This window comes from Patiria miniata, unplaced genomic scaffold (assembly GCF_015706575.1).
Source record: "Patiria miniata isolate m_02_andy unplaced genomic scaffold, ASM1570657v1 HiC_scaffold_3, whole genome shotgun sequence".
NCBI classification, from domain to species: domain Eukaryota; kingdom Metazoa; phylum Echinodermata; class Asteroidea; order Valvatida; family Asterinidae; genus Patiria; species Patiria miniata.
The window spans coordinates 5,958,481-5,972,382 of NW_024037069.1; the positions used below are offsets into that span (position 1 = coordinate 5,958,481).

Below are 13,902 nucleotides of genomic sequence, written 5' to 3' on the forward strand. Positions count from 1 at the left end.
TTTTAAATTCGCATTGCAACATCGCCGCTGCTAGTACATTTTGTCTGGCTTAATTTATAAAGACCGTTTCAATCAACTACATGTATAGCATTGTCCAAGCATCAGTACATGCATCGTGTATTTTATCCCTCCACTTCCGCGCAGCGCATCTCTTCCGTGTTTGGCAAGGTTGTGTCCTTTTGACACCAATTAGTCTGGTGGCCGGACCACGTGGCTATCAGTTCAACCTCGCGAAGTGCGATACGCGCGGCGAGGGCAAGTCCACTTCGCGAATCGCTGCATAATCACGTCACGGATGCGTTCTGTGGCTATAAACATTATTCATGAAACAATATTACTCCTGTATTTTTACAAAGATCCTGGGAGGAAAACACGCCTAATTGAAAAGTTGTAGCGAACTGTAATTTATACCCACCTTTTAATGGGAGATTTTGTGCAAAACAATACGGTAATACAATTCATGGGTTTCAAGGATACACTTTGCGATCACTCTTCTGTAATATAATGCACGCTTAATTTACACTGGCGTCTTATCGGAGCTTTACACTTGGAATGGTGATATATCCACTTGACTCTCCATGTTGTTATTATTAAATGTAATACCAGCAGCTGATACGTAAGTCAAAGCGGGCATGACCCTTTTGTACGTGTATTATATATCTTGCTCGTGTTTTCCTCGTTATTGTGTTTGTAGCACTAACCTACCCGTATAATTTTCAAAGCCCAGCCTTGGCCGCACTTCTGGCAAGAGCCTCTTCACTGTTCTCAAGGTAAAAATACTGTGAATGTGTTTTATTTCTCTAAGGTATGAGCTATGTTTTGAACAGTTTTGACATGGAAAAACGAATATTGATTTCTGAAAATTGACAGTCCCAATCCAGTTCTCATGTAGACCACACACCTTGTTGTTTTCCCCAGGTGTCATGCCATGGATATCGGCTAAATTAAAGGCATATAAGACCATTTGCATTAATTCCAAAATTAACCTATATAAAAATTACCAAAAAAGCATAGATTAAAGATCGTCCTGGTACTAAACACACCGTGTGAAATATTCCATCTGGCTTGCTGTCATTTAGAAGAACAATTGACTGATATTTGGAAATCAATGAAATCGTGTTTCAAATGGTTGTTCATGGTCTCTCACTGTTTTCACTAAAAATGTAATGAGCTGAAATTGCAACAGGTTAGGTTTTGAACGTTCTTATTTAGATGTTGGGTGGTTTTATTACTGGAAACGAACAAAATGCATGAAAAGCAAATGATCCCACATGCCTTCAAAAAGCCTGGGACGTTTCAACGAGTTAATTCTCAAATTCAATTATTAAAATGACCAAGACAGGTGTCTGTGACCCATATCTATAAACTGCAATACAAGAAATGTCCTTGGTTCAGAAAATTGGGTCAAACTCAAGACAGCGTGTGTGTTTAAGACAGCTACATTGTAACTGTGCGCGGATCTACCCAATTACTGCACATGAACTATGGAAATACAGCGCGCCTCAAAAAAATGTAGCAGTCAAACCTTTTTTTTAGGAAACTATATATTGTTTGTTTTTGTTTTTGTTTTTTACCATGAGACGATAGAGTGTTTATACCCATGACAGGATTTTTGTTCTGTGATTTGGATCTTTTGTTTAAAAGTAACGGCAAAGCTTGTAAAGACTGTCAAAATCTGTTAAAGCCACTTTTCAGATTATCCGGTATCTAATGAGAGGCATTCACACACCTTCTTGGTACAACTGATAAGTGGCTAAATTTTTAATTCAAGTCCTTTCATTTAATCAGCTGTATCTCTGGACTGGGGTGTCCAAATGAGATGGGATAAAGACCACTGTGAAGAGTATTTACTATACGTTCAGACTCTATATATTGTATTGCTTTGCAAAAAGATGTATGGATTGATTAATACATATGGATTGATTGCTGCATTTTTATTGACACGAGCTGGATACGCATTTGTACTGTTCTTTCAACAAAATTCGACATCCCATTTGTTTAGTTTTCTTTCATTTTCATTACACCCACTACAGCAGGATCATTCTATAAATATTTACATGGATTCCCAACGTGCAACTATTAGGCTGATGGCTAATGATGATGGTGTACCCTCAAACAGAGAAGGAACAATTCTCAATGGGAATCTAAGATTTGTTAACAGAAGGTCGACGGTTAATATTTTTGAAAATTTATTTTACCTTTTCGAACAAGGGTATGAAAACTGACATAAGCTGATCATAACAGCCTCGACCTATCCAGGAAACCCGTTCAAAAATCACGTGACACCGTATTCTTTCCTCTAGGCCTATATGACACAACTTATAGCAGAAGCGTATTTGTACTTTACAAAGGCTTATGCCGCATTTAATTGTACAAATAAATAAAGTAAGGATGTTCTATAAATTAAGGATGTTCTCGCTTACGGTCAAATATTACTGGTCTAACCTCGGCCTCTATTGCTTTTTTGTATCTGTTTAAATACATCTGACAACACAAATTTGTATAGCACGTATAAAATAATATCTACATGATAGGTATAAGTTAGATATCAATAGGCGTTGTTTTAAAGCACGTTTTGGGACATACAAAAAGCCAAGCAACATTACATCGAACCAACAGCATGCAGAAAGAGCATGTGTATACATTCGTTATCACAATAAGCCCAGTTTCCATAAGAATCGTAACGGTCGCAGACTTATCACAAGTAAAATGTCTGCGACGTTGCCAGATGATACAGTCTGCGCGCTGCATGTAGCGCCACTTCGACGCGACATAGATCGTAAATGGATATGGAAACTAGGCTTTTATTTGTTTGTTTGGTTTACCTATGTTATTGGAATGCAAGCCATGAGCCATCACCGTTTAGCGCTGCCAGTCAAAGTGTCTGGCTCCATCCACACGGTGATAACTCCTCACAGCCTCTGTCACAACTGCACGTTGTGACCCTCTGGTTGGAAGGCCGAGGCACCGAAGACGTGCTGCAGCGCAATCTGCCGGAACTCCTTGCTGACCACGAAGCACAGGATGGGATTGATGCAGGCCTGGAAGAAGGTCATCCAGGTAGCCAAGGAGACGAAGCTGTGAGGCAGCGGGTTGGCCGGCTGAAACACCTGCCAGAAACAGTGGATGGTGTAAGGCAGCCACAACACACTGAAGGAGATACTGATGGCCAGAGAGAGCTTGCTGAATTTCTCCTCTCGTTCAAAGTCCGACTTGGAGAGGGAGGTGCTGTTACTGTTCGAGGGGGGAGCCAGGCCGATCAGCGGCGGCGGGGTGGGGCCCTGACGGTAACCGAGGAACCAGTTGGCCGCTGCCTGGCCCGTGGAACCAGGTCCGTAGAAGGTCCAATTGTTAGAAACGGCGGGCACGAACTGCATGGGTCGCATCTTGCGGTGAGCGCGCATGAAGAGAAACACCCTGAAGTAGGCGAAGTGCATGAAAGCGATGACAGCCACGAAGAACATGAGGAAACACATGGTCTCGTTGGTCTTATACTCCCGGTGCTTGAAGGTGCACTGATTCTCGTTCTCGATGAAGGAGTAAGTCCTGGTGTTGAAAACTGGTGGGAAGGCCATGGATACGGCCAGAGCCCACGAGGCAAGGACTAAGAGCAGGCAGGCCGGTCCTTTTAGCTTCTGTCGGTGAAATCGGTGAAACCGCAGCACCACGTATCGCTCTATACTAATCAGAAACAAGGTGTACAGGGCCCCGTAGGTAAGGTACACGTTGAAAAAGGCCAGGATCTCGCACAGGGAGTTGCTGTATATCCATTCTCGCGAGACCACGGCCGAGACCACGAAGGGGAAACACAGCACGGAACGGACGAAGTCGGCCAGGGCGCAGTTGAACAGAAAGAAGTAGGACGGTCTGCGCAGACGGGCGTTACCGAATACGACCACGGAGAGAATGCCGTTGCCTACGACACTCAAGATGATGACGAGTATAAGCGAGCCGCACCATAGCACTCGCGGCCCGTGGTCGTCCGGGAGATCGGTGACCCCGGTACTGTCGCCGGTATCGACTCTGGCGTCGGTGACCGACTTGACCGGTGTCGTGGAATCGTCAAGGGTCGAGTTGCCGGTACCGCCTAGGCCCAGCTCCAGTTCCTGCATCAGCGGGGTGGACATGCCGTACGCGGGTGACGCAGTGGTGGGTAGCTCTGCGCTGCTTATCTCCGGCGGCTGGCGAGCAGGCGGACGAATCTTGGTAGAAACGTGAAACATGGAAGAAAGGAACCCCGGGGTGCTCAACAGCGATGCGTAGTATTAAATCTTGAGAGGGGAAAGGCACACACACCGTGGCTCGGCAGTCATCTGGATGAAGCTCCTGCCGCGATATGACAGTCGCGTCCACATCCTCTGCAGGCCTTGGCCCCTTAATGAGCTAACACGCCGCCACATGAAGGAAGTACCGAGGCTCGCCATGCACTGAGGTATCCATGTCCACAGATCAATTCCGCAACTGAAATAAATATCAGAAACAAATTGTTATTAAATAGCAAGAGTGTGGTGTAACATTCGATCTGCAGATTAGTTCTGGCGGGAAACGAAGCTCCATTGTTTTGTTGCAACGGCCCGCTAGGCTTGGAAAATAATTTGCCATCGCTATACCGTTGTCCAATCAATGCATCCAGTGGCTCTGGTTGCTTTTTTATCACTCAGTCTAGATGCGTACTCGAGGATATTGATACAAAGTAAGCATCCATAATCTTTGCTGCTGATATTGTGTAATTGTTCCCCGAATGATGTTTTGGTTTGACTGTCGGTGATTTCCCATGACAGGTATATTCTACTGGGATAAAAGGGAGCCTAGAATTGAAATCCCTGCCGGGGGACGAGGTCGAAAAACCGAGGGGATTCCCTCGTATCCACCGACCTTTCCAAAGGCGATGGTGACCTTTAATTTTTCTGAGCGCTCATTTGGGTACATCATGGTAGATCTACTTCAACCGCCGGTCACAAATTTGGCTTTGCTTTGCTAGTCCCAGAGGGCCAGCGTACAGTCATCTTCGGTTCTCTTTGCACCTATCTCATTGACTGGCTGTCATTTTGTTAAAAAGACTCGCATATAAACCCCACCTTAGTTCCAAAAATTGACCAGAAAAATTGGTCGGGACGATCTCCGCTATAGACCTTTATCATGCTGCCACCATTTTAGTCATGTTCCCTGTATCAAATAACAGTACTGAGTGATAATGTTTTTTGCGCAAAAAGGAACCAGACTATTTTTCCTTCCAGCCACGCTTTGGTTACATTGATTTAAATGGGGGGAAAAATCAATTGCTGCAACATGATATTAATGGTCTATACTATACACTTGTTTTGTCGTGGAGCTTGTCACGTTGTAGAATCGTTATAAGTATGGCCCTGCTGTGTGTGCAAATTGCCTTGTCATCAGCTCCAACCCGACAAAAGGAAATGGTCTGCCTATAATATACTTGCTTTCTCTACACATTGACAAGCAACGTTCTACCGTGGACAAAGAAATACATAAACATATGCCTGGGTCCTTTTCAGGGCCGCACAAAAACTCAAACAAAAGATTTGTGTGCATAGTGTGGCCGCAGGGTTTTGAAACTACTGAATTGAAAGAACAGGTTTTGAAACTACTGTTGAGTCTGCCAATTACAGCTCCACGGTTCAGCTGATGCAAACCAACAACAAACTTATCGCCAAACATTGATTTCATGCCCACGCCCTTTTAGAATCAGGAGGGTTTTGCAATTATTTACAGGAATGGCCCCCTCCCCCTTATGGCTGTACCTATACTAATCCCATGTAGGCCTATACCCGTATACCCCCAGTAAACAAAACTCGACACCCTCTCTTTCCGCCGTCATATCGACGATTCGGGGTAGCTTTCCCCCTCTTGGGCACGTTCCTACCGATCCCGCCCACCCACTTTCATCATGCTATACCCCATGGGCTCTGCCAATCAACACATCAATCCCCTTCCCTCGCAAGACAATCTTGGAGACACCTTTCCAAAATTATCCGAGCACTAAACGGCGTTGGCTATTTTTGTTCATCCAGAAAAAAAGTACAAAGCTTGCGTTCGGATCACGTGTGGTAACGTCATCTATAAATGACATATCATTAAATTTTATAGGCTCTTGTAATGGTGTACAAATGTAGTAACAACAGACCGTTTGCACTGCATACGGCCATCTCTGGAGTGTGCGCTTTGTTCAACAGGGATACGCAGGAGTAGATCTCTTGTGCATTCATTGTTAATGAATTAACATACACAAAACACACCTCAAGGATGGCGACTGAATGCACTCGATCTATACAATTTGAGCCCCAACAAACAAACTTCAACTTAGTATTGAAACCGAGGGCTCCATGCTCCCCTTTGTGGCAAGGATTAGAAAAGGAATGGTTTCCAATATCATACGCAGGCTTTTAGCGCTGACAGCCTCGGTTTTGATGCTGGTTTGAACCTCGTCTACTTGAGTGTATAATTATTTCAATTGCCTAGATATGTTACATCGGAAACAATTTGTTTCTGTTTTACTTTCTAGCCTATATCACGCCACTGCAGAAGAAACAATTTGTTAAATAGGCCCAAATAAATAAATAAATTGTTAAAGTAGATACAGTCGAAAGCTAATTGACAACATTACATTTGAAATGAATGCACGTCTCAATCATTATTTTGATCACCAGATGTCATCAGATAAATGATGTCATCATGGGCCATAACATTTCCTGAAAGTCTCTAATTTTGTACATCATGTAAATAGTCGGTGAAGCAGTACATCTTGACCCTTCCCAGTGTAAAAAGTACCACCGACGTCTTTGTAGGTGCCCACAAAAAATACCGACTATACATTTTTTTTACATGTTGGCTTTTTTGGTGACTGGCTTTTTTCAACAAAACGCAACATGCATGTTCAACTCATTTTTTTGGTTGCCCTCAGAAGTGTGACACCCATGCTTAACCATCCACTGTATTTCATATACACTGTACATAATATTTCACGTTATTTAACAACAAAACATTTGATTAACCACTTTACCGACGATTAAAAACTGAACAACTGATCAGTTGTGCCATGGTTGCACACAAACCAACCGCGTTGTACATTTTAAAATGAACTTTTAACAAAATAGTGAGTTATTTTGAAGGCCTTGAAGGTCAATCCAGAATAGAAAAGAATAATATTTATGATACTAAACCCTAGACGACAGTCAAAACAGAACTTACCTTGTAGCATGGTTTAATATTATTGGAGTTTATAAAGCCAAAAATATCAATTCCAAATGCTGCTTGATAAATATACTATAGGAAAATTAGCTTGAAATATCCAGCTCATGGGCTCATGCCATTGGGAGATCTATACTGGCGAATCTCCCAATGGCATGAGCGTAGTGCGCTGGAAATTCCAAGCTAAAGAAAAGTGTATTCCTTCATTTTGTCGTGAAGTGATGCAATCGCCAACCCAGTGCTAACAAAGGTGAGTTAGCTATAATTGATTGAAAAAAGACCGTATGTTTTAAGAATAAAACCGTGCATAATCTAAACATGTATGTAGCGGGCCTACTGAAATGGAACACAGAGGCGTGCTGTGTGCACTGAGCTGTCCAGTCGGCCAGCTGCCGTTAAATCCGTTCAGCAGCCCGCCGGATCAAATCACAACAAAGGCTCGTCTGGCTCTTTGTTCCGAAGCTTTTCCTTGGTCCATATTTTCATAGCTGTAAGCGAAATGTTTTCACAAAAAAGCTTTCTCCTATATAAATTTGAGATATATTCAGAAAATACAACAACAACGAAAAGACACATCGATTATACAACAGATGCACAAGTTATAGTACCAGTAGATATTTAATTAGGATGTCCCATTGTGTGTATATGCCGGATACGTCACAACATTGAGGAGCCGCAGTCCTCATGCGGTCAGTGTGTGGACAGCCTTTGCGTGCACACAGCATGAGTTCCAGTCGTGCTGGAGTATAATTTCATGTCGACCTAAACTATAACGCACTGCTGCAGTCTGCCGTTCCTTTACCGTGTATATTTGTGCTAGACGTACTCTCCACTGCGACGTGTAATGTAAGGGGGATGCCTTCGAAATAATGATACCCGTCACCGGAAACCGGAGGAGAAACGTGCTATACATCCCCACTCAAATCTCTCCATGGAAGAAAAAAAAATCCACCAAAATGTTCTCTTCATCATTCAAGGTCTCAAGCTTGAGGTGAACTTGATTTTGCTCAGATCAAGCTGTTTACGTACCTTAAAAGAATCCAGACATGAGTGTGTTTCCGTATATTCCACAGCTGGGTCCACGAGGAGGAATGTGTTATTTTGTCTCCTGTTTCGAAACACAGATGTTGGTTGCGTGGATACACTGCGCACGGCCAAATCGCTCCGATCGAATGAGCAGTGCATGCGACGTGTGTGCGTTGGAGATGACCGTAGCCTGTACGTATGACAAAAGCACTGTCGCTCCCTGTACGGGTTAACTTTGCGCGCATGCGTTGTGGAAATGCCAGCCAACATCATGCATTATTATTTTATGATCATGTATGCCTGTAGGATTACGGGCTCCTAATGGTGTTCGTGTATTTTCTCCCGAGGCCAGCTCGGGGAAACAGCATCATTAATCCCCGCAGGAGTCTGGTTGCACATTTTCTATATCAGGAATATTAATTGTTGGGTACTGGTATCTTATGCGGAAACTCGTCTTTCGATCTGGTTTTACCACTTGGAAAATTGTCTTTAATTGCTGTCTACCAATTTTTTTTACATGGAGAGTTGAATTTTTATTGATAGCCTTTCAAGTCAAAAAGACACAATGGAACTGCTCGCTTGGCATGAGGCATATGGGAATGCGTAATAAAATCAGCAGGGCACACGACATTAGGCAATGGGAATACGTAGTAAAATGAGCAGGGCACACGACATTACAATAACAAGTGGGCAAAAGTAATATTGGACCGAGCAAACCCATTTGGACAATGCACTGCAAACGAAAAGTAAGTGAAGTCAGTGTTGAGGGATTGAACCGAACAAGGGATTATTAACATCTAGGAATCTTGCAACAATAAAAAAGGATAATCCATCAATACGAATGACGGTCTACTGTCTTGAATGATGTCCTCTATTTCTTTTCCACGAACATGCCTGTGCGCATCACTGCTTCTAAGAACGTGTCAAATATTATAGCCTAGACCACTGTACTGTCATTTTCTTGGGGAAAGATAATTTATGGGGTGAGGTGGTGTAAAGGGCTGTTGGGATGAGGAAGAATCATAGAGCATCATTGACCTCGAAACCTGCGAGATTTTACGAGAATACAGCACATCATGGCACCATGTTTAGGATCTACAACGTGTGTATTGTCCTATTTTTGGCATTTAATTTGTGGCCCGTTTGACCCATCCAATCAAGGGCAATAAATGGGTACTTTAAAAGAAAAGAGCATTTCAATTTACAACATATTGAAAAAAGGGACTTGATGTCTATTGGGCCTATCAAATTAAAAATGCTGACCTCAACTTCCGTTCAATCGATCACGCAGATAACAACTAAGCAAATTCAAACACGGGAGTCTGTGACTAGACTAGTCGGTGTTTGGTACCATGACGTTCTCATAAAAAGTGAACGTAGACTCGCGAGACTTACTCGGTCTACGCTAACTGGCATGCAAGGCTGTTACGTATGACTCTGAGGAATCACAAGAAATTTGAGGTTTAATCAATATTTAAGCGTATACACAACTAATACACTAAACGCCCTTTTTATGCCGTCAAAGTCGAATCCCATTTCAGACAATTGTCTTTGTTCGAACGAATATTGGTTTCAATTAAACTGTTAGTTTCGTTTGATATTCCAGTAATGGTTGAGTGCTCAAAATTATAATTGAAGTGAGAGGCTGCTTTTAGTACACAATCACAGACTGCAGAAAATATGAAATATAACCCCTGTAGCGTGTATATAGCCCCGTCCCTGAATCGCCTCCCATTATTGTTGCCTACACAGGATGATGTAGGTTTATACACATTGGCCATCAACACTATTCGTCAATTAAAGTTTACTGCCCAACATCAACACTTCGGGCATTGAGCAGATATTAATCATTAAACACACATCTGCAGTTGACAAGTGTACAGACTTAGCGCATTTTTGGGGGTTTAATTATTTTGACGGAAACATAATTATAATGTAGGCCTACGATGCAAACTAGACCGTTTGCACTGCGGCCATGTTTGAAGTGTGTTTGCTTTTGTTGAACATGTATACACTGTTAATGAATTGACAAAATGATGGCTGAAACGAACTATACCAGAAACAATGATTCACGCTCTAAAAGGTATATACGAAATTCTTGTTAATGTACCCTTTAATAAGGAGACATTTGTCGTCATAAGTTATACCTTAGGGAGACACCAGACATTAAGGAGACCGTTTCAATGTCTCCCTAATGTCACAATTCCTATTTAGAGGCAAAATTTTATTGTCGCAAATAGGCTAGATCGATTGCTCATGGTCCAAAACATACACATACCAGAATTCGTGGGGTAGGATAAGGGAAATTGGGATAAGGGGTCATTAAAGTTGGACCAATTTTGTGCATAACCCTAGGGGAATGTCCCCCTATTAGGTACTATTTCCCGTAATATTAATATTTCTGGTAATGAAACCAACGATTTCTCAAAAACGCCATAGGCCTAAGCACTGTAGCTCGCGCGAGCCTGAAGAAACCCAATATGCATGAGAACTGGCTGTTTTTAGAGGCGGCTGGAAAACCCCATAAGAATACCCTAAGAAAAACCCACGGAATCAGGTAGGCACTGATGAAAAACCAATCCATCTAGCGCTTACTTATTCCATGACACTCAATAACTTATAGGTCTCGCCACAATATCCTGTTCGTTGAATGTCTAGTCCACACATTGTTTTTGTAAATAAAAAAAAACCACCCGAACTGTTTCCCTTCATACGAAGTCCACACGACAACAATAAGCGCAGACAAGGAGGCATCGCGAGTCTAATACCAGACGGCAGTTAAATTCATCGTGTAATATAAAACTGTCAGATGAAATTTCCTGCTCGATGAAAGTGACTTTTCCCCCCTCCGTTCCTGTGTCCTTGTTGGTACATAATTTGCGTTACTGTCAGTTGCGTATGGAGATGAACGCTTGAATGTAGTCTCAATGAAACGAGACATTTGTGAATATGAACAGTCGTTGCTAGCGGTTACGTAGTACCGTAGTTTTGTTTAAACATGCTGCTAAATGGCTTAACCGGTTCATTTACAGTGACAGTTTTCTAATTCATTTCGTCTACTGTCAACTTTCCAAGTGCCGTCTAAACAACGCTGTGTTTTCTAAAAAAAAAAAAAAAAATGTATGAAAATAAACATTATTATTTAATTTGATGACTCATTCTCGTACTTTCTAAATGATTACATGTTTTATTCGTCAATGTTACAGTGGAGTCCATGACCATGGTCGTCACAAGCCAATCACAAGTCGTTCAGCACCTCACGATACAAGCCATTGAAATAAAATTTGACAAAGGCATTTATTTGTTATTGTCCACCCAATGTTTCTTGTGTACCGGTGTAGCGTGAATATCCGACTCCATGAAATGTGGACTCATTGGTAGTACGGCGCACGCGTGAGTACGATACTATGCTATTTTTAGGATCGTTTCGGGTGACCAATAATAGGGAAATAAGGGTCCGATTTTGATAGGAGTCGGATTTTCATGTGACACCGGCATTGTGAATAGACACGGATGCTTTACTAATCTGGTTGTGATTGACTGTTGATGACTTGTGATGATTTGTGATTGACTTGTGATGACTTGTGATGACTTGTGATGACTTGTTATTGACTTGTGATTGATTTGTGATGATTTGTGATGGACTTTTGACTGACTTTTGATTAACTTTAATTTCATTGACTTGTGATTGACTTGTGATCGACTCATTTGTGATTGACTTGTGATGATTTGTGATTGACTTGTGATTGGTTTGTGATTGACTTGTGAATGACTTGTGATTGACTTGTGATGATTTGTGATGATTTGTGATTGTCTTGTGATTGACTTGTGATTGACTTGTGATTGACTTGTGAAGATTTGTGATTGACTTGTGATTGGCTTCTGATTGACATGTGAATGACTTGTGATCGACTTATGATGATTTGTGATGATTTGTGATGCATTTGTGGTGATTTGTGATTGACTTGTGATTGACTTGTGAGTGACTTGTGATTGACTTGTGATGATTTGTGATGATTGTGATTGTCTTGTGATTGACTTGTGATTGCCTTGTGATTGCCGTGTGATTGACTTGTGATGCTTTGTGATTAACTTGCGATGATATATGATTGACTTGGGATTGACTTGTGATTGAATTGTGATGACGCGTGATGACGCGTGATGACTGGACAAGTCTTTTGTGATCATGGGCTCTATAGTACTACAACACTGATATATTTGATTCTATTTTAATTTGCTGTTTTGTTCATGATTGTATCGCAATGGTTTGTTTCAGTGTCTCAGCTGTGCCGTACTAACCCTGTAGGTCATTGTTTCTCACCGATATCACTCTGAATCCGCTCTGCCCAAGGAAACGGAAATAAATTGGACCTAGGCCACAGGAAAAAATATAGAGCCAAAAAATAAATCGACATTATGAGCGATCAATTCTTACAGACCGTGAAGTGGTGTGGGGACCCGCTATTGGTCTCAACCGAGGTCCTCTATTTGCAAGCATCATCGAATCTTTCAAGGTTGCCTTAATTTTCAAACATTTCCCACAATATTAGTCCCTCGAAATTGGAAAGTTCAAAAAGGGGCTTTGGTCAGATTTGCCGGAAGATAAATCATGCATCTCGAGTCTAGTTGCTATGTAAGACAACACACAAAGTCCACAGCCACTTGACTTCTGTTTAAACTGTTCGTCGAAACACCTACCGTTTAGGGCATCAACTTGATCCAAAGGTCCAACTGATTGAAAGTTGAGTCTTGTATTCTTCAAAAGTTAAATCAGCACTGTGCTCGATGCGGGGATCATGCATGCTGCCTTCGTATAATGAACCAAAAATTGTGTTATGCAGTGCCACAATAGCCAGCGCAAGGTATACATCTATTGTGAACCGCTAACTTTCTTTGTCTCGAGAATCAGATTAGGCACACTCAGTGTCAATAAATAATTTCCTCTTTGGGAATGCTTTGTTCTATGCATGGCGGAAAGAAGATAAGTAGGGATTGATTTTTGTCCTTCGATGTTACAGTTTTGAATCGATTTCCTGTGTGGTGCCCTGTAACTGCCCGCTTGTTTCCTCGTAGCGTCGGACCAACCCACCGACACGTGACCTCAAAAACCACAGCTCGATCGTTCAGATGTTTCCGGAAGATAGTACTACATAAATAGTGAGAGAGGTAGACTGGGAGCGAAAAAGGTTTCAAATCTCTGAGATTTGTGGATTGGGCAAAAGGCCTATGTAACGCCTTGCTTTCGTCGAAACGCAATTACTTTTTCTGCATCGAAGTAGAATCACCGACATAATGCGCATGCGTCAGGTGTTTTCGGAATGGTTATCGGACTTTACTTCCCTAAATAAAATGTTCAAGAGCCCCGAATCGGTAATAAAAGGTGAAAGGTATTCCATTGACAAGTAGGACTAGATTAAGTACGATTAAAGAGAGACAATTGACCTATTTTTCTGGGTGGGAAATAAGGTCGGTGCCCCCCCCCCCCCCCAAAAAAGCATAAACTGTACATTTAGGCCCGGTGTTGCTTCGAGATGCGCTTGAAACATAAATCTGATAAAGTCATTTCAAATCACGTCATAATTTTATCATTTTAATTGTACTGATTTGTTTCACGCATGCGCATTACGGTGAGTGACTATACACGGTTGCAGAGAAAAACCAAACTCG

General features: G+C 42.0%; 1 protein-coding gene across 3 annotated transcripts; it reads right to left on the bottom strand.

The window, feature by feature from the left end:
* Positions 1 to 351: 351 nt before the first annotated feature.
* LOC119737760 (probable G-protein coupled receptor 173) lies at positions 352 to 13,221 on the bottom strand. Of its 3 annotated transcripts, none has more exons than XM_038212334.1 (2): positions 12,934 to 13,221; positions 352 to 4,461 (listed from the first exon to the last, which is right to left on the bottom strand). In XM_038212334.1, exon 2 carries the CDS (start codon positions 4,221 to 4,223, stop codon positions 2,925 to 2,927), a length of 1,299 nt encoding a protein of 432 aa, XP_038068262.1. In that variant the 5' UTR covers positions 4,224 to 4,461; positions 12,934 to 13,221; the 3' UTR covers positions 352 to 2,924. The 3 variants fall into 3 exon arrangements, with proteins under 3 accessions (XP_038068262.1, XP_038068261.1, XP_038068263.1); XM_038212333.1 differs by lacking the exon at positions 12,934 to 13,221 and adding an exon at positions 8,239 to 8,425; XM_038212335.1 differs by lacking the exon at positions 12,934 to 13,221 and adding an exon at positions 7,210 to 7,343.
* Positions 13,222 to 13,902: the final 681 nt, after the last annotated feature.